The 18,003-nt window shown below is 52.5% G+C and overlaps 1 protein-coding gene across 1 annotated transcript in view; it reads left to right on the forward strand.

Annotated features, from left to right (window-relative positions):
- Nucleotides 1–251: 251 nt before the first annotated feature.
- Nucleotides 252–18,003, forward strand: part of ABR (ABR activator of RhoGEF and GTPase) — an 85,419-nt gene continuing 67,667 nt past the window's right edge. The window contains exons 1-2 of the mRNA XM_052657454.1: nucleotides 252–643; nucleotides 10,097–10,195. Of these exons, the coding sequence (XP_052513414.1) occupies nucleotides 509–643; nucleotides 10,097–10,195 (234 nt within the window). The 5' untranslated portion in view covers nucleotides 252–508. The remainder of the gene's footprint in view (nucleotides 644–10,096; nucleotides 10,196–18,003) is intronic.

The raw sequence follows: 18,003 nt of genomic DNA on the forward strand, positions 1-18,003 counted from the left end.
TCGAGTCGTGCATTTCCTGCCTTGAGAGCGAACGCGAGCCTCGGCGTCCAGGAGGGCGGGATCCGAGCGGCCGGCCGCGGCGGCGGGGCGCCCGGGCCGGGCTGGGAGCGGCGCGGGGAGCGGGGCCCCGCCTGCCCGGAGAGCCGGCGCGCACGGCGGGCAGGGGCGCGCGGGCCCCAGGATCGCGGCGGCGGCGGCGGCGGCGGCGGCTGGAGCTCCCCGCAAGAGGCGGCCGGGACCCGCGGGGCCGCCCCGCTTCCCCTTTCTCCGGGAGGGCCGGGAGCCGGCGGCCCGAGAAGGTTCATAATGGACCCTTTCATCGGCAGCCGGTGGCCGGGCGCCAGGACGGACTCCGGGGAGGCCCGTGTGCTGGTGTAGGCCTGCCCCGCGCGCTCTTCCCGTCCCCGCCGGCCCGCCCCGCTCCCTCCCGGGCGCCGGCGGCCACGGCTGCTGCCGTTGCTGCCGCCGGGACCCCGCTTCCTGTTTGCCCTCCGCGGCTCCGGCTGCCATGGAAGAGGAAGAGGAGGCGATAGGCTTTTTGGACAAGGTCCTGGAGGATGAAGATGTGTTTCTGCTGGAGGAGTGCGAGCTGGGAACCCCGACCAGCCCCAGCTCAGGGTCCCCCTTCTTGGTGACTGTGAAGGTGGGAACGTGACACGCCCTGGATGCTTGTCGGGGGAGGGGGCAGGGCTCGCAGCTCTGACTGCAGAAATGGCTGGTTTGCGCACCAGCCTCGTGGCTGAGCTGGAGCACCCCAACCGGAGAGGGGGCCGGCGCCCGGTCGCCAGCCCCTCAGGGGATGAGAGGGGCTTTGCTTTGGGCAGTTGTTCCCGGGGGAGAGGTGCAGTGCCGGCCTCCTCCCCTTGGACCAGTTGTCCTCGGAGGGGAGTGGCTGCTGGCTTTCCCCAGACCAGCTTGGGGAGGGGGGCGGTGGCAGTGTCTTTTTCTCTGGCAGTGACATGAGTCACCTAGGGGGCACGCCAGGGGTGTGAGCCTGCTTGCCCCTGCCCTCTCAACCCCAGGAGCCGGTGATCTGAAACCAGAAAGCTATAATTCCTTGTTTCCATGGCAGCAGGGGGATAAGTGCACTTGGGAAGTTCAGGCCAAGGGGGCCCTTGCTCTTCCCAGCCAGGAGACTTGGAGCATCTGGGCCAGGGCTCCGGGTGTTTGGAGGGATCCAGAACCAGGGGTCACTGGGCTTCCTTGAAGGAAAAGAGTTGGATGAGCCGGAAAGGGGAGGTAACAGCCGGCTTGGAGGCTGGAGCTGGGTGGCTAAGGCACTTTACCCAAGGTGGGCACTGGCAGGAAGCATAACAGCCTCTGGCGCTGGGCGATGGGCCTTCTCTGCAGTGGTGCCCTTATGTCTGGAGAAGTTGCCTTGAAGATAGAGTAGGAGGGGCGGGGCAGCCTCAGTCCCCCTCCCTTCTCTTCACCTGTGCCCCAGGGGCTGGGCTTCCCCTTGAAAGCACACCAGTGCTGCACACCACACTATATGCTTCCTTTCCTTCACCTAGGCCCGCTTCTAAGAGCTCTGACCTCAGTGTTTTGCTCACCTCCTCCCTGTTCTGTGGCTTGAAGGGAGGGCCAGTGAGAACGTTTGGCAGGGAGTTCGCAGGCTGCAATCCAGGCTACCTAACAGAGAGTGCCTGTCTGGGGGCCCCGGCCCGTCTGCCCTGGCAGCACTTCACCCCAGAGGGCGTGGTGCACAGAGCCTTGCTGTGGTCAGGAAGCAACTGTCACTGAGCCTCCCTGGGCCCCTTTGTCCCTCCTGGAAGATGGGCATCAGAGAGCCCTGCCCCATCCGGGCTGCAGTCTGGTTCCGAGGAGGAGCTAATGGAGGTAAAAATAGATTGCAGGCCCACGGTAGATGGCTGATGTGTGGAAGGGGTGGAGCAGTAGCTGTAGGCCTGGGTGTGGGGCAGAGAGGAGCTATAATGGGAGGCTGGCAGTGGCTGATGCCCCACCCCTGGGTTGCTCATCTGGTGCTAGCCTGGCACACTGGAGTAAGTCATGTCTCTCACTGGGCCCCTGAGGCCTTGGCCTTGGGGTCTGACCAGCCATCCCAGGAGCAGGATGGGGAAAAGTTTGGTTATGAACCAAGAGCACCTGCTGGGAATTTAGTGGTGTGTGGGATGGGACCTACGTGGGTTCCTAATGGTCCTTCCCTGAGATGCCCTCCCCAGCACAGATGGGACCCCACTCCTGTCCTGCCTTATGGGTCTCCTCCCTGGTTTATACTGGCCTAGCCCATATTTCATTCTGTTTGGAACTCTAGACTCTGCCTTCTTGATTCTGTTCTCCTTGAGGGCAGAGCCCTCTTGTATTCATGGTGGGCACTGCACAGAGCCTGGTGTGTGGCTGGTGTCCAGTGGATTGGTGGGATGAGTGAGGCTCGATGTCCCTGGCCTTGTAAGAAGAAAGCATGTGGATGTCATGGGGGCTTAGGTACACATCACACCTAAAAATGCTGTTCCTCCCGGAGCAGTGTTCCTGGACCTACCTGTTTCCAGGGAGAAGGGCCCTTTCCTGAGTGTTGGAGAATTCCAGGCCCCCTGTCTCAGCCTGAACACATCTAGGAAGCCCTTCTCCACCACCAGGCTTGGCCATCTATAGAGGGAACAGCAGGCAGAAAGCTCGCTGATTCATTCAACACACACTCAGGTTCTGTTCTAGTCAAAGCAGGGTGCCTGGCACTGGGGAGGAGAGGAGAGGAGATGAGAAAGACTTGATCCTCTCTCATAAAGAGTTCAGAGCAAGGGGGCAAGTGCCCAGATAATAGGAATATAATGAGAAAGTAGGCAGAGCCAGGAGAAGGGTTCTGATAAAAGGGTACTAAATTCAGATTAGGAGAGAACGCTTCTCATTGAGTCAGGGATGTGTGTGTGTGTGTGTGTGCGTGCGTGGGTGGGCATGTACACCTGTGAAGTCAAGGCTCCTTTCCGGAGGGTGTGCTCCTGTCCTGGGCTTGGCACGCTCCTGCTTGGTAGACTCTTCTTGACAGCTGGTAGGAGTCTAGGCCGTTCTGTCTTTGCTGTTATTACTTTACTTCAGGAGTACTTACCTTCAACAGTGTCCAAACAGCAGTCCTACTATACAGGTCAAATCAGTCCTGTTTTCAGTGTCGTTTCTGAGATGCTTCATCTTGCCCAGGGGACAGGTATGAAGATGGCCGTGGTTTTCTCCATGGAGCTTGGAGCTGGAGCTTGCAGTGTGTTTCAACCCACACCTCCCTTTGGGGAGTTAAAAGTCTACAAACTAAGAATAATGCATGAATATGGAGAGCAGCATCGCCTCCCCTCTGTAAGGTGTTGTGTACGTCCTCCAAATCTTGCATACGATTCTATTTAAAGGTACCTAAAGGTACCTCGGGCTGATAGAGGCCTTGCTATGTGAAAGCTGCTATTTAAAGGAACTCAGTTGTCAGGAATTTTTAAATCCTTTTGTAATGCAGATTAACTCCTCAGGTGAATTCTGTGCCAATTTTTAATGGATTATCAACTGCCTGTGTTTCTGTTTCACTTGTCCAAATCTCTGCTCCCCCCGACCATGTGTAGTGATGGCCATGCCTGTGTTTCCTACTCAGGTTTTTCCCTGAAGTGTGTGCCACAGATGAGAAGATTTGAGAGATGATTTTAGGTAGCACCTAGATATAGATTTTGCACTTTAACAGTTAGGCATACATTTTAATGTATTTTAGAAAAAAAATAATAACTCGATTGGTGGTCCAGTGGTTAAGATGCCGAGCTTCCACTGCAGCTGGTGCGGGTTTAACTTGTACATCTTTCCTGTGCTTTCAAACATAATGCTTGGGATAAGACTGTTTTTTTTTTTTTTTTTTAAATTTCACTTATTTATTTTTGGCTGTGCTGGGTCTTTGTTACTGCACAAGCTTTTCTCTAGTTGCAGTGAGCAGGGGCTACTCTCTAGCTGTGGTCTGTGGGCTCCTGGTTGTGGTGGCTTCTCTTGTTGGGGAGCACAAACTCTAGAGCACACGGGCCCCAGTGGCTGTGGTTCCCAGGCTCTAGAGGCAGGCTCAGTAGCTGTGGTGTAATGGGCTTAGGTGCTCTGCACCATGTGAAATCTTCCCGGACCGGGGACTGAACCCGTATCTCCTGCATTGGCAGGCTGATTCTTTATCTCTGAGTCACCAGGGAAGCCGAAGGCTGTGCTTTTAAGAAGCCAGTTGTTGTAAAGAACAGTATTAAGTAAGCATGCTGGTGGTATGTGAGTATGACCCAACTGCAGAGATGTGGGATGTGAACAACTGCACCATGGAACCACTGCTGGACCCCATGGGGCCTGCCTGTGGCTCCAGACAGCCCAGAATATGGGACTCCACTTTTCAGCAGAGTCCCCCAGCAGTGGTCCCTGTCCTCTGCCCTCCATTCTGCTGAGGAACTAACTGAAAGAGAACTTCCCGGTGCCTAGGGCTGGGAAGAGGAGACAATGGCTGAGTTCCCTGTATCGACTCAACTCAGGGAGGGGCCGGCTATGCTGAGGCTGATGCTCGGCATGGACCCAGTGCCTAGACTCAGAGGCATCGACTCTGGCCAGACAGCCCCACCGCCACCTCCGTACCCCTTGCAGACTGGTGTGGCCAATGGGCTGAGTTCTGCTGTCGGCAGAGCCACTTGGCCTAAGACTTGGGAGTTGCAGGAGGTTCTGCCTGTTCAGCCCGCATTGCTGTCTTGAAGGAGATTAAGGCTCCTGGAGACAGTGTCTTGACTTGGCCTGGAGCCAAAGCCTTGGAGGCTTTATTTAGCCCAGACTGTAAAAGACCAGGCCAGAGCCAGCTGAGCCTAACTTGCAGCTATTGTCCACTTCAGAGTGACTTGACCTCTTGGATTTGGGGCCTCAGGCTGTGACAGCCTTTCAGCCCAGCAGGTTGTGTAAAATGCTGGCCATGATCGAGCCCACCATGGCTGCTGAGTTTCATAAGCTCTGCTTGGGGAGGAAGTGGGGACAGTGTCGCCCAGAAGGCAGCTTCCCCGTGTGCAGGACTGGCGGGCAGCCTGGCACAGGCTCTGGGGGCCCTGAACTCCCCAGAACTCCCCCCGGTGATTCTGGGCATGTAGGTGCTTCTGGGGGGCTCTTTGGGGGTTAGGACTGTCCTCTCCTCTTTTTCCCCAGTGCTGGGCACACAGTGAGGAATGAGTGAATGGATGCTGAGTTCTGGTGGCTTCTTTGTTTTGTGGCCACACCGTGCGGCAGGCGGGATGTTAGTTCCCTGACCAGGGATTGAGCCCATGCACCCTGCAATGGGAGCACAGTCTTAACCACTGGACCACCAGGGAAGTCCTGAGCCCTGGTGTTTTACGGGATGAGAGTAGCCCCAGGAGGACTGAAAAAGGAATTGTGAATTTCCAGGTAATTCCAAACCAGGAACAGGTATGGTCAGAAGGAAGCAAAGATGGAAGAGGATTGGGGTGTTAACTGAGACCAGGTTAACTGTTGGTAAAATGGTTAATTTCACATCCCTTTCCATTGCCTCCATCCCCTCACCAGCCAAAACATCAGAGTGAATACAGCCCAGAGTGGGGCTGCTTGGGAGTGACTACTTGCTGCATTTGTGGGGATTTTTTCAAGGTTGGACTCCGAGGTTGGAGTCTCATGAGGAGGGGGTCCTGCTTCATTGGGGTGTCTTGGGGCTGACCCCAGGGTCTGTGCTCGTGCCTGGGGTGGAATGTAAAGGCTTGGTGGGAGCCATGAGTCACCAGCTCTTCACCCTGGACTTGGTCCAGCCAGGCCTACAGTTAAGCTCACACTGTGCCCCCAGGTGACTTCTTGAGAGCATGTTTGCCAAGTCCTTGGGCACATCCCCTGTTGGCAGGGAACAGGAAGGGAATGGGATACAGGAGGGAAGTGCTGGCCCCTAACATAGAGGGCTAGTTTCCACTTGTCAGGCAGAAGCAGCAGGGTCTGACCTTGACCTCTGCCTCCAGGGCCTGTGGGCCCTGCTCCAAGCTCCAGTCTCATTCCTCAGAGATGGTGCTGCTGCCTGCCTGCGATTCCCATGGCTCTAGACAGTTGGCAGTTTCTTTTCTCTGTTCCTCAGAGGGATAATGATAACACCATCCAGATTGCAGGATTCCAGAGAGTTAATCCTCGGAAAGCACTTAGAACTGTGCCTGGTACTTGTGAACCCATCAGTAAGTAACTATTGTTTTCCCCTAAACCTTGGCACCCATACTGGTCTCCTAATGCTGCCGAAAGCAACTACCACACGTTTGGTGGCTTAAAACCACACGGATTTATTCTCTTGCAAGTCTCAAGGGTCAGGAGTGCTGCATTCCTCCTAGAAGCTCTAGGGAAGATGGCCTGTTCCCTTGCCTTTTCCGGCTTCTGGAGGCCCCTGCATTCCTTGGCTCGTGGTCCCATCCTTGGTCCTCACATCTTTCAGTTTCTCACTCAGTCTCTCCCTGTCCCCGCACCCCCCCCCCCCCCCCTTCTGTGAGTTAGTCGCCTCTTCTCTGACCCTGACCCTCTTGCCTCCTGCTCATAGGTCTCTTGCATGCATGCTGTGCTGTGCTAAGTGGCTTCAGTCACGTCCAACTCTTTGCGACCCTGTGGACTGTAACCCACCAGGCTCCTCTGTCCTTGGGATTCTCCAGGCAAGAATACTGGAGTGGGTTGCCATGCCCTCCTCCAGGGGATCTTCCCGATCCAGGGATCACACTCGGGTCTCCTGTGGCTCCTGCCTTGCAGGCGGGTTCTTTACCACTGAGCCATCGGAAAGCCCCAAAAGGTCTCTTATCTGGGCTCTATCTGATAATCCCAGGATAACCTCCCCACCTAAAAATCCATAGTCACATTTGCAAATTCCCTTTTGCCACGAAGGTGACATATGGCAGGTTTTGTGGCTGAGGAGGTGGACATCTTTGGCAGGATGTCCAGTTATAAGATCAGGTTTTATTTCAGAGACTCTGGGAAAGACCGCCTCCAGCAAAATTGCTAACTGGTTTGCTGATAGCAGGTCAAGAGTTAAGTTTCTTACCTGGGGAAAGGGTAGCAAGGCCTGTGAGAACTTGCTGGGCAGCCAAGCAGCAGGGAGGAAGCAACTCTCCTGGGACCTAGGAGATTTCTGATAGCTTCAGAAATATGAAGCTTAGCATAGCTTCAGAAATATGAAGCTTAGCATAGCTTCAGCTTATGCTTAAATGCCCAAAGAGGGAGCTGTTTGAGATTCTAGGTAAGCATCTGAAGGTTGACAAAGGAACACAAGAGTGAGGGAATCATCAGAGCAGGAGATGAGCCCTGAATTTGGTGGTCAAGGACCTGGGAGGAGGAGGGAGTCCCAGCTCTGTCACTTTCTGGCTATGTGATTCTGGACTGGTCCCCTCCCTCTTTTTAAGTCTTATTTGTTTGTTTCCATTTGTATCATGGAAAAATATAGTACCCCCTTCGGAGAGGTATTTGAGAGGGCAATGAAGCTGAATGAGAGAGTGGAAAGAACTTACAAGGCTTAATAAGTGTCAGGTGCCCACATGTCAGGAGCATCACATGGTGCTGGGCTTTGTGGGGGAAGGGGGCGGCGTCCGGAGGAGCAAGATACGGGTGCTTCAGAGGCCCTGCAAAATCACCAGGCAGGTAACAAGATCAGGCACGTGTCAGGGGCAGCAGACTCCCTCCTTGGGAGCTGAAGCTGCAGGGCCAGGGCCTTCAGCTGTGCCTTCAGGAGAGAAGTGCTCACGCAGGAGAAGGCATTATAGGGAGCAGGGTCGGCTAGAACCCAAGTCTGGAGGCTGGAGCACTCTGGCCTATTGGAAAAGCAGACAGCTGTTAGAGAGATCAGAAGGGTGGGGAGAGGTGCTGGGAGCCATTGTAGGTGTTTAAGGAAAGAATAAGCTGGACCCCATCACACTTTATCGGAGAAGGCAGTGGCACCCCACTCCAGTACTCTTGCCTGGAAAATCCCATGGATGGAGGAGCCTGGTAGGCTGCAGTCCATGGAGTCGCTAAGTCGGACACGACTGAGCAACTTCACTTCCACCTTTCACTTTCATGCATTGGAGAAGGAAATGGCAACCCACTCCAGTGTTCTTGCCTGGAGAATCCCAGGGACCGGGGAGTCTGGTGGGCTGCCGTCTATGGGGTTGCACAGAGTCGGACACGATTGAAGCGATTTAGCAATTAGCATCACACTTTATAGTCATATATTGATACTTACTCGGCTTTTGTTGCTAGTTTGCTTTATTTATTTTTGGCTGTGCTGGGTTTTCGTTGTGATAAGCAGGGGCCACTCTCTAGTTGTGGGTTGGGCTTCTCATTGCAGTGGCTTCTCTGTGGTGCAGAGCACAGGCTCTAGGTCAAGTGGGCTTCAGCAGTGGGGGCACACAGGCTCAGTAGTTGTGGGCTTAGTTGCTCCATGCCATGTGGAAGCTTCCCAGACCAGGAATCGAACCTACGTCCTCTGCACTGGCAGGCGGATTCTTATGCACTGTATCACGAGGGAAGTCCTTGGCTTTGGTTTTAACGTGTTTCTCTCCCACTAGATTATAAGCCACATGAAAGTAAGGGCTATTGAATGCTTGTTTCCCATTGTATCTACGGGATAGGTGGGCATGTGTTGCATGAATAAATAAACGAGCGAAGAACCTACTTGAATTCCCCAGTAACCACTTTTTTGCGGTATTAAGTCTTTGATAAGCATCAGGTGTAGGCTGGCATTCTGGGAAGACTGATCTGACTCTGAGTGCAGTGGAGGCAGAAGAGAGAAGCAGAAGGCAATCCGAATCCAGTGGGGACTAGGCTGCTGTGGGCCTCAATTACAGCAGCGAAGAGGGTGGAGCAGAGGAAGGAATCCTCGTAAGAGATGAGCTAGAACACTTTGAAGGGACTGGGGACTCCGTGTGGCAGAGGAGAGGAGAGAAGAGGCTAGGAGTGACTTGGGGATCTTAGATGACAAGAATTATATGTCTTCTCACTCAGGAAGAGTGTTCGAGCATTTTCTCTGTGCCAGGAACTGTTGGTGGCATTTAATACTGGAAAAAATGATTACTGGGGAATTTGAGTAGATTCTTCACTCATTTATCTATCCATTCAACACAGGCCCCACCTATCCTGTAGATACAACGGGAAACATTGGCTAGTTGGTGGCCATTCAAGGCTAAATGGGGTATGATCTCTGGCATAGAGGAGAAAGAATTCTGGAGCGGGGAGGAGGCCTGATGGGGTCAGGAGATGCTGGGGGCGGGGTGGGTACAAGGGGTAAGGTTGAAGGCCCACAGCCAGCACCTTCCATTGAGGGCTTGAGCTCCCGGGGGCAGGAAGATACAGTTAGAGGTGTAGCTGGAAGGCTGCTTGGCCGGGAGTCCCATGGCCACTTCCATCCCATCATCTCTGACCCTACTCCTCCTCTCTGTTCATACATATCTTCCATTGAGCACCTTCTCTGGCCCCTGCTATGCTCTCCAGGTGACCATGCCCATCTCAGTCATGACTCTGATTTCCCTTCACTGTCTCTTTCCCCTCCTCCATTAAATTGCTCCCACACATGGGCTCAGGTTCTTTTTTTACCTGGCTCACTATTAATGAGGGTGAAAGTACGTAAGTTGCTCAGTTGTGTTGGACTCTTTGTAACCCCATGGATTGTAGCCCACCAAGCTCCTCCGTCTGAGGAATTCTTCAGCAAGAATACTGGAATGGGTAGCCGATCCCTTCTCCAGGGGATCTTCCCAATCCAGGGGTTGAATTCAGGTCTGCTGCACTGCAGATTCTTTACCATCTGAGCCTCCAGGGAAGCCATTATAAGGGTGCTGTGCTGAGTTACTTCAGTCGTGTCCAACACTGTGTGATCCTATGGACTGGAGCCTGCCAGGCTCCTCTCTTGGCTGTGGGTTTGAGCTCCTGGGGACAGGAAGATAAAAGGATAGATGGGTATCATATAAGGAAGCATGGGGGAAAAAAAGGATGGAAGAGAAATTAAGCAAGATGGGAGCAGTAGGAGTATGGATGATTTCTTTTTTCCTTTTATATTTCTATGTTTTCCGAATTTTCTATAATAAGTATTTGGCTTTTGTCCCCTTACAAAAATGGTAAAGAAGAGGGGGAAAAAGGCAAGAAAACAGGCTGCTCAGATTCTGATCTGCTTTTACAGGTGGAAGCAGGGAAGGGCCTGGAGATGAGAAAGCTGGTTCTCTCGGGGTTCCTGGCCAGCGAAGAGATCTATATTAACCAGCTGGAAGCTCTGTTGCTGGTAAGTATGTATTTTAGGGTCTTTGTGCTCTGAGACTATGTTTGGAGTTGGGAGAGAGAGAGGTGGGCCAGTCCTTCCCAGGGCCGGGGTCTGTGGAACTGCTCTGCCTACGGCTTGGCACCCAAGGTCATTGCCAGAAGAGGCCTGTGCCTCTCGACTCCAATTCTCCATTACTTACCCTGGGAAAGGTGGAAGAAGAAGTACCACCTGGTTAGGCATGGCAAACACGCCATCACTCCTAACTATAGTGCAGACGTTACTAATGGATCACAGTGCTTTGTCCAGGTGGTATCTTAGCCTCTGCCTCCAACTGATGCTGTGGGCAGTCTTTACCAATCAATCACGTTGGGGCCTCTTTGTCATCCCTGGTCCCAGTCCTTCCTCCTCCCTGGAGTAGTGAACTATTAGCACCATCCTGAGGCCTTCTGGCAGGAAATGAGGTGGAAGGCTGGCTGTGTCGTTCTCAGAAGCACCATAGCTCTGAGGCATTAAACAGACCGCCGCCCTCTGTGAATGTGCCTTAGTTTCTTCTCCAAGCTGGAGGCGTTGTGAGAATCGGACTGGGAGGGGAATAACACAGTGTTTTCAAAGGTAGAAGTAACCACAGATGTAAGATGTTTTTGCCTCTGAAGAAAGTGTGTATTAGAGGCGTCTGGATATTATGCAGAGTAATTGTGCGTGGAAAGTTCTCTTCCCGGGGTGTTTTGCAGACTGAGATATCAGATGATATCAGAACAAGGAGGAATAAGAAATGAAGATGTAGATCAGTAGGGAGTACTGTAAGATCCGCATTTATGTCCTTGCTGTGATGTGAGCTGTTGTCATTTGTTACCCCAGGAGTAACTGTTGAGGTGTGCCGCTGCTTTGTAACACAGGGGAATGAGTTGGTGGTCAGTCTTACTGGGAATCTGTTGGTCTTCACAGTTATTTCTTCAAGGGAGGAACAGTTTGGCAGGTCGATCAGGACTCTGGTCTGGGGCCGGAGCTGGGGCAAGACTTGACGCTGCCATGAGTAGTGGACTTACTGCCCTGCCTTTCAAACTACGCGTCTTGATTGCTAGTGGATTGCTCAGGCAGCAAAGTGGGGTGAACCAACAGTTTAAAACGAATGAGAAAGAAAATGTCAGCATGCATCCCACGTAGTAAGAATAAGTACTGTTTCAGGCAGCTTTTGGTTTGTGTGGATATGTGTATGTATGTACTGGGCCACGTGCCTTCTGATGTGTGTTGTTGGTTTTAAAAACCACTGATGGGACTTCCCTGGCTGTTCAGTGGCTAAGACTCTGAACTTCCAGTGCAAGGGACATGGGTTCAATCCCTGATTGGGGAATTATAATCTGACATGCTATCCGACACTGCCCCCCACCCAGTTAAAAATATTAAATTTTTAAAAATTAAAAAAAAACAACCCACTGGCTTTGGGTAAGCCATGGATAACCTCCTTGAGCCTCAGTTTCCTCATCTGAAGATGAGAACAATGCCATTACCTTCTTTCTGTCCTTCATGGGGTTGAGAAGATCATTTTGAGGACCTAGTACAATGCTAGGTTCTTAGACACTCAAATATCAGTCAAAGGAAGGGGAGGGCAAGCAACCAAAATCCACCTTATAGCCTTTTTTTTTTGCCTCACCGTGTAGCATGCAGGACCTTCATTCCCTGACCAGCAATCAAACCCAATCCCCCAGTGAAAGTTTGGCATCTCAACCACTGGACCACTAGGGAAGTCCCAGAAATATAAGTTTATCCTTATAAACTGTGAATTGCTGTGCTAAACAAAGGGGCATGGCTGTCATTACTATGAATAAAAGGATGCATATTTGAAAGAGGCTCAGAGGAACAGCTTTGAATCCCCACCTGAGCGCCTGCCAGCTCTAGACCTTCAGCAGATTAATGGACCTTTGTGCCTCATTCTGTCCACCTGCAAACTGGGTATACTCATATTCATCCTCTCTTCTTGAGGTCATTGTGAGGGGTGAGTGAGTCTGTAGGGGAAGCTCTTGGAGCCCAGGTGGGAGCGTATTCTATTGTTTTCTCCCATCCTGGGAGAGAGCGCAGGTTAGAACCTGTTTCTGTCCACACACCCGTTCCCTGAAGGAAGCGGAGGTGCATGTTCCCATTGGAAGTGGGCCCCTCTTAGACTCCAGCTTGGGTTCTCATCTGTCGCTGGGCCTGATTTGAGTTCCATTTGTTTGGGTAAAGATAACAACAGATTTAGGGTCCAAGACACTCCCTCCCGGCTCGCCTTTCTAACAGCTCATGCTCTCAAGACAAAAACCATGAGCCTGGGGCTCCCACTCCCAGGGTGTGACCCAGGGTCCCTTCACTTCCCCCCAGCTTGTTCATCCTGGGTTGGCTCTTTCTTGAGCAGAGGCAAGGGCAAGGGAGGGATGAGCTAGGCGGCCTGGGCTGTGACTGGTGGGCTCCCCCACAGCACAAGTCTCAGCTGATAAGCCTCGGTTTTAAGGACTCAAGCCCTCTTCTCTCTCCTAGAGCTGGGGCCCTTCCAGGAGCTAAGCCCTTGGCTCTTGAGAGGTGATCTGACAAAGGGGCTTGGAGAAGAAAACCTGCCTTCCCCAGCTCCCTCCTCCTCCCACGCCCAGCGCTCCTTCTCCCCACCCCGCCCCGTTCCCACAGCTCCACTCCTCTGTGTGTTTGTTCTTGGTTTAACACTTCCTGCTATGCAAACGGCTGGGTGTGTACACCCAGGACTGGGGACATACAGCAGGAGCCTCTTCGCGCTGACTGGGTTGCTGGCTGGGCATGGTTTGGTAACCTCCCAGAACCTTCCAGGTTCCTGGTGGGCTCAGGTTACAAGGAAGAGGGTCTGGGAGCCTGGGCTGAGGTGGAAGACGGGAGGCACGCTGCGTGTCTCCAGGCGGGTTAGTGAGCTGAGTGCTGCGGGTGGGCTTCCTGGGCCTTGAGCTCCTCCCACCGCTGGGCCCCTCTCTCAAGACTCCCCTCTGGAGTTTGCTTTGTCTCTTATTTGTAAAATAGATTCAAGATGCCCCCCTTACCCCCAGCCTCTGGTGGCAGTTAGCAAAGTTGCATGTGGCAGCCTCCAAGCCTTTTGGAATCAGAGGTGGAGGAAGTGGGCCGATTTCTCTCCCCTGTTTCGAAAGGCAGAAGGCAAGTTGCTGGGGGACAGAGCGAACAAATGACAGTGTGCAGTCACAAACAAGTTCAAGCCCGCCTGGCCTACCTCCCTGAGGAGCCCTTCATGGGACACCCAGTTTGTTTCGGTGCATGCATGCTGAGTCGTGTCTGACTCTTAGCGACCCCATGGAGCGTGCTGAGTCGTGTCTGACTCTTAGCGACCCCATGGACTGTAGCCCACCACACTCTTCTGTCCGTGGAATTTTTCAGGCAAGAATACTGGAGTGGATTGCCATTTCCTTCTCTAGGACACCCAGAGCCAGAGTTAACTGATGAGATGGGGAGCCAGCACCCCATCTTCTGTTGCAGGATTCTAGAAGCAGGGCTAACTGGGTGTGCTCTGTCAGGAGAGCAGGACCGGAGCCCAGCTCAGTGTGGGGCCGCCTGTGCCTTTCAGCCAGCCCTCTCCGCCCGAGGCCTATTTTCAGAGCTTCACCAGATAAAAATAACTGCCTCCAAGGGTCTCAGGCCAGCCAGGGGCACGCATGCAGCACTTCCCCTCCCCAAAAGGCCCCCAACCATGTCCTGAGAAGCCGGCCTGACGCCCAAGAGCCGGCCCTGTCCATGTGACCCACCCTGCTGAGCGCCGGCTCTTCCCCTTTCGCAGAGAGAGTGGGAGTTTAGGAGGAAGCAGAGTGGTTGTGTCTTGCCTCTTCATAGCCCCGAGTGCTTCCCCCTCAGTTTCTGAGAAATCTTGACCACCCTGCCTTCCCAGGGCTGTTCTCTCCTATTTCCTTTGTTCCCACCCTGGGTGGGATTACACCCCAGCAGGAACAGGGACTCTGGTGACTTGGCCCCTCACCTGGACCTGGGTTGTGGTGGTTGTTCCGTCGCTCAGTCGTGTCTGATTCTCTGCGACTCCATGGGGACTGCAGCACGCCAGGCTTCCCTGTCCTTCACCATCTCCCAGAGTTTGTTCAAACTCATGTCCCTTGAGTCAGTGATGCCATCCAACCATCTCATCCTCTGTCATCCCCTTCTCCTCCTGCCCCCAATCTTTCCCAGCATCAGAGTCTTTTTCTAATGAGTCGGCTCTTCGCATCAGGTGACCAAAGTATTGGAGCTTCAGCATCAGTTCTTCCAATGAATATTCAAGGTTGATTTCCTTTAGGATTGACTGGTTTGATCTCCTTGCAGTCCAAGGGACTCTCAAGAGTCTTCTCCAACACCACAGTTCAAAATCAGTTCTTCGGCGTTCAGCCTTCTTTTATGATTCAGCTCTCAACATCTATACATGACTGCTGGAAAAACCATAGCTTTGACTATATGGACTTTTGTCAGCAAAGTAATGTCTCAGCTTTTTAATATGCTGTATAGGTTTCTCATAGCTTTTCTTCCAAGGAGCAAGTGTCTTTTAATTTCATGGCTTCAGTCACTATCTGCAGTGATTTTGGAGCCCCCCAAAATAAAATCTGCCACTGTTTCCATTGTTTCCCCATCTATTTGCCATGAAGTGATGGGACTGGATACCATGATCTTAGCATTTTGAATGTTGAGTTTTTTTCACTCTCCTCTTTCACCTTCATCAAAAGGCTCTTTAGTTCCTCTTCGCTTTCTGCCATAAGGGTGGTGTCATCGGCATGGGTAGATAGAGGTAAAAAAGATGAAGTCTGGGACTTCCCTGGTGGTCCAGTGGTTAAGACTTCACCTTCCAATGCAGGTGGTGGGGGTTCTGTCCCTCATCTGGGAGCTAAGATTCCCATATGCATGGGGGCCACAAAACCAAAAACATAAAACAGAAGCAATGTTTTAACAAATTCAATAAAAACTTAAAAAATGGTCCACATCAAAAAAGTTAAGGATAAACTCTGATCAGTCCCAAGAGCCAGCTCAGTATCCTTCACAGAGCACTGGGACCATGAGCTGGATGGGGCACCTGTCTGCGGTGGGGAGAATGCTCTTCCTTTTTCTTGGCCCAGATTCCCTCTATATCCTTCCTACCTGCAGGCTTGCCCAGGCCCCACTTCTCCACCTGCTCAGAGCTTCCCTCTGAGGCCCTGTTCCCATCACCTCCTCTGTGAAGCCCTCTCCAAGCTGGGCCAGGACAACCTTGGCACCTGTTGGTTGGTATTTGCAGTCCAAGTTGAGTAATAACCGTATCTTGCTTTGTGCACAAGAACGTTTCATTTATGTTGGTTCACCTTACCCGAATAGATTATAACGTTCTACAGAACAAGGACTGTGAGTCATACAAATAATCTCCAAAGGGAAAATTGGACCCTGTCAATCCCTCCAGGGAAAGCCAGGTCATTTCACGGGCTTTTTAGCCGCATTCCCTCCCCCGTGTGATCCATGCCTTGCTCACCCCTCCGGCCCTGCTTTAGGGCTCTGCTTGCCAACCCCCTCGCTCGCTACAGGCAGGGTCACCAGCCTGCTCGCAGCTCCTCTCTCTTCCCAAGCTATTCCTGCCTCAGTCTGAGGCGTTGAGGAAATCTGCCTAGAATATTGTCCCCTTCGCCCCTGTGCTTCCATTTCAAGTCAGCATCCCCTGCGTGTCCTTCCGCACGATGTCCCCTTCTTACTTCCTTCACTGCATTCATGTACGATCTCGTGTTTGAGTGTGTCCTTGTGTTTTGTCTGTCTCTACTTCTCCATGCTCCCATGGGGGCAGTGACTAGTGAAACACTGAATACCCTCCCACATACCCCCGGTCTGGCCTCATGTAGGCACTTGGTCCATTATTTGTGGAGTGAATAGTAATCATAGTAGCAGCTAGCATTTATTGATTGCCTCCTATGTGCCAGGCATACGCTCAGTATTTTATATAAATTATGGCTTATGGCTTTGATAATATTATCCCAGTTCCACAAATAAGGCTGCTGAGGCCCAGAGATGCTAAGTGACTTGCCCAGAGCTATCAAGTGGCAAAGTTGGGACTCTGGCCCACACTGCCTGGCCTGCACCAAGTCAAACCCCATCCAGCATTCCCAGCAAAGGGCTGGACGCGAAGGCCTTGTTGGTTCCAGCACTAGGAGGGTCAGAAGGAGGACTTCTGCTTTTTCCTGCTGTCATCCTTCTGTCTGGACTTTTTAGAGCTGGGAGGACAGGGAACCAGAAGTCAGAGTGGTGTCTGGGTTTTTAAGTAGATGAGACTTCCTCATGTGGACAGATAGACGGGAAGATACAAGGAAGCCTGGCTTGGGCATCTGGCTGCTGCGGCTGGCTCGAGCTGGGGTTTGGGGGGCAGGTGTCTTTTCTCGGGGTGAGCCAGCAATAACTTGGGCCTCCCTCCAGTGGAGGTGTTCCTTGAATCCATCCTCTGCTTGAATGCTGCTCTTATCAGAAAGCTCACTACCTAATCCTGTGAGATCATGGAGGGCGGCTTTATGAGCCCATACCTGCTCCTGCAACTTCTCCTTTCTGCTCCTGGGTCTCCAGAATGACCCAGATTAAGTCAAAAGCCTCTCTTCACCCAGCCCTTTATCTACACAGTAGAGGAAGAACACCCACCACGTCTGACTCAGGCTTCTCTCTTCCAGGTAAACCTTCCGCCCCCCCACACCCTTCCCCCTTGTGCCTTCTCTGTGGGAAAGGTTTCCAGACCCTGTCCCCCAAGGTGGACAGTCTGGGCATCTCTGGGGACTTCAGGGCTGAATGAAGAGCAACCATGGAGGAGCTCCTTACCCTTCAGTATCACTTTTTGTTTGTTTCAACTATGCATTTTAATACCTATTTTTCCCTGGTTAGAAAATAAATATTTACTCATTGGAGGTAATTTAGGAAATACAGGGACTTCCCTGGTAGTCCAGAGGTTAAGACTCCATGCTTCCAAAACAAAGACTCCATGCTTCCGGTGCAAGGGGCATGGGTTCGATCCTTGTCGGGGAACTAAGATCCCACATGCTTCATGGCAGAGCTAAAAAAAATAAAACAAAAATACCGAAATCACATTGAAGAAAACATATCCAAGATTCCTTTTCCCTTAATGCTGGGCTTAAAATGATTTCAGCTCTTGGCAAGTGTTGGGAATGGTCTAGAGTTTCTGTCTGTCACCTCACCCTCTCCACCAGCAGGCCTGGGAGCATCTTGGTGTAGACAGTTAGAGATGACAGATGGCCTTGCATGTCAGCCTTGGCACTGAGAAACGGGTCTGAGGCTACAGCCAGGCTCCATGAGAAGGGTGGTTGTGATCACTTAGTAATGTCTGCCACGGATCTGGGAGGTGGGACAGTGGTGTGGCTGCCACCTGCTCACCCTCTGTATACTGAGTGATGGGAACTTAAGATGTCAGTGCAGCTGAGATCGGTTTGGTCCCTTAGAAACTCTGTCTCCCAAGTCCTAGAATCATGTTCTGTTTCTTGAAAGGAAACAGCTAAGGGATTGAGTTCTCAGTCAACCCTCCTTCCCACTGAAGCACAACAAAGGGATTTATGACTTCGAGCATGAGGCCGTTGGGGAAGAAAGCTTTGGATCCTGTTAGACCCTCAAGCAAACCCGCAACAGGCTGGGAACCTGGGCCCCCTCGGGGGACAAGGGGTCGGAGGAGTGTGTCTAGGCACTACCCCTTGGGCCTGGCAGAGCTGCTGGGCCAGGCTCTGGCTGTCAGATGCCCTCTTCTTGCAGTTGCACGTGGCTTGCTGGGGCCTGTGACATCTGCTGCTAGATCCAAACCGAACTTTGAGTGCCCAGCCCTCAGTGGCCTTGTCTGGGGAGAA

Source organism: Budorcas taxicolor, chromosome 19, assembly GCF_023091745.1.
Source record: "Budorcas taxicolor isolate Tak-1 chromosome 19, Takin1.1, whole genome shotgun sequence".
Taxonomy (NCBI): domain Eukaryota; kingdom Metazoa; phylum Chordata; class Mammalia; order Artiodactyla; family Bovidae; genus Budorcas; species Budorcas taxicolor.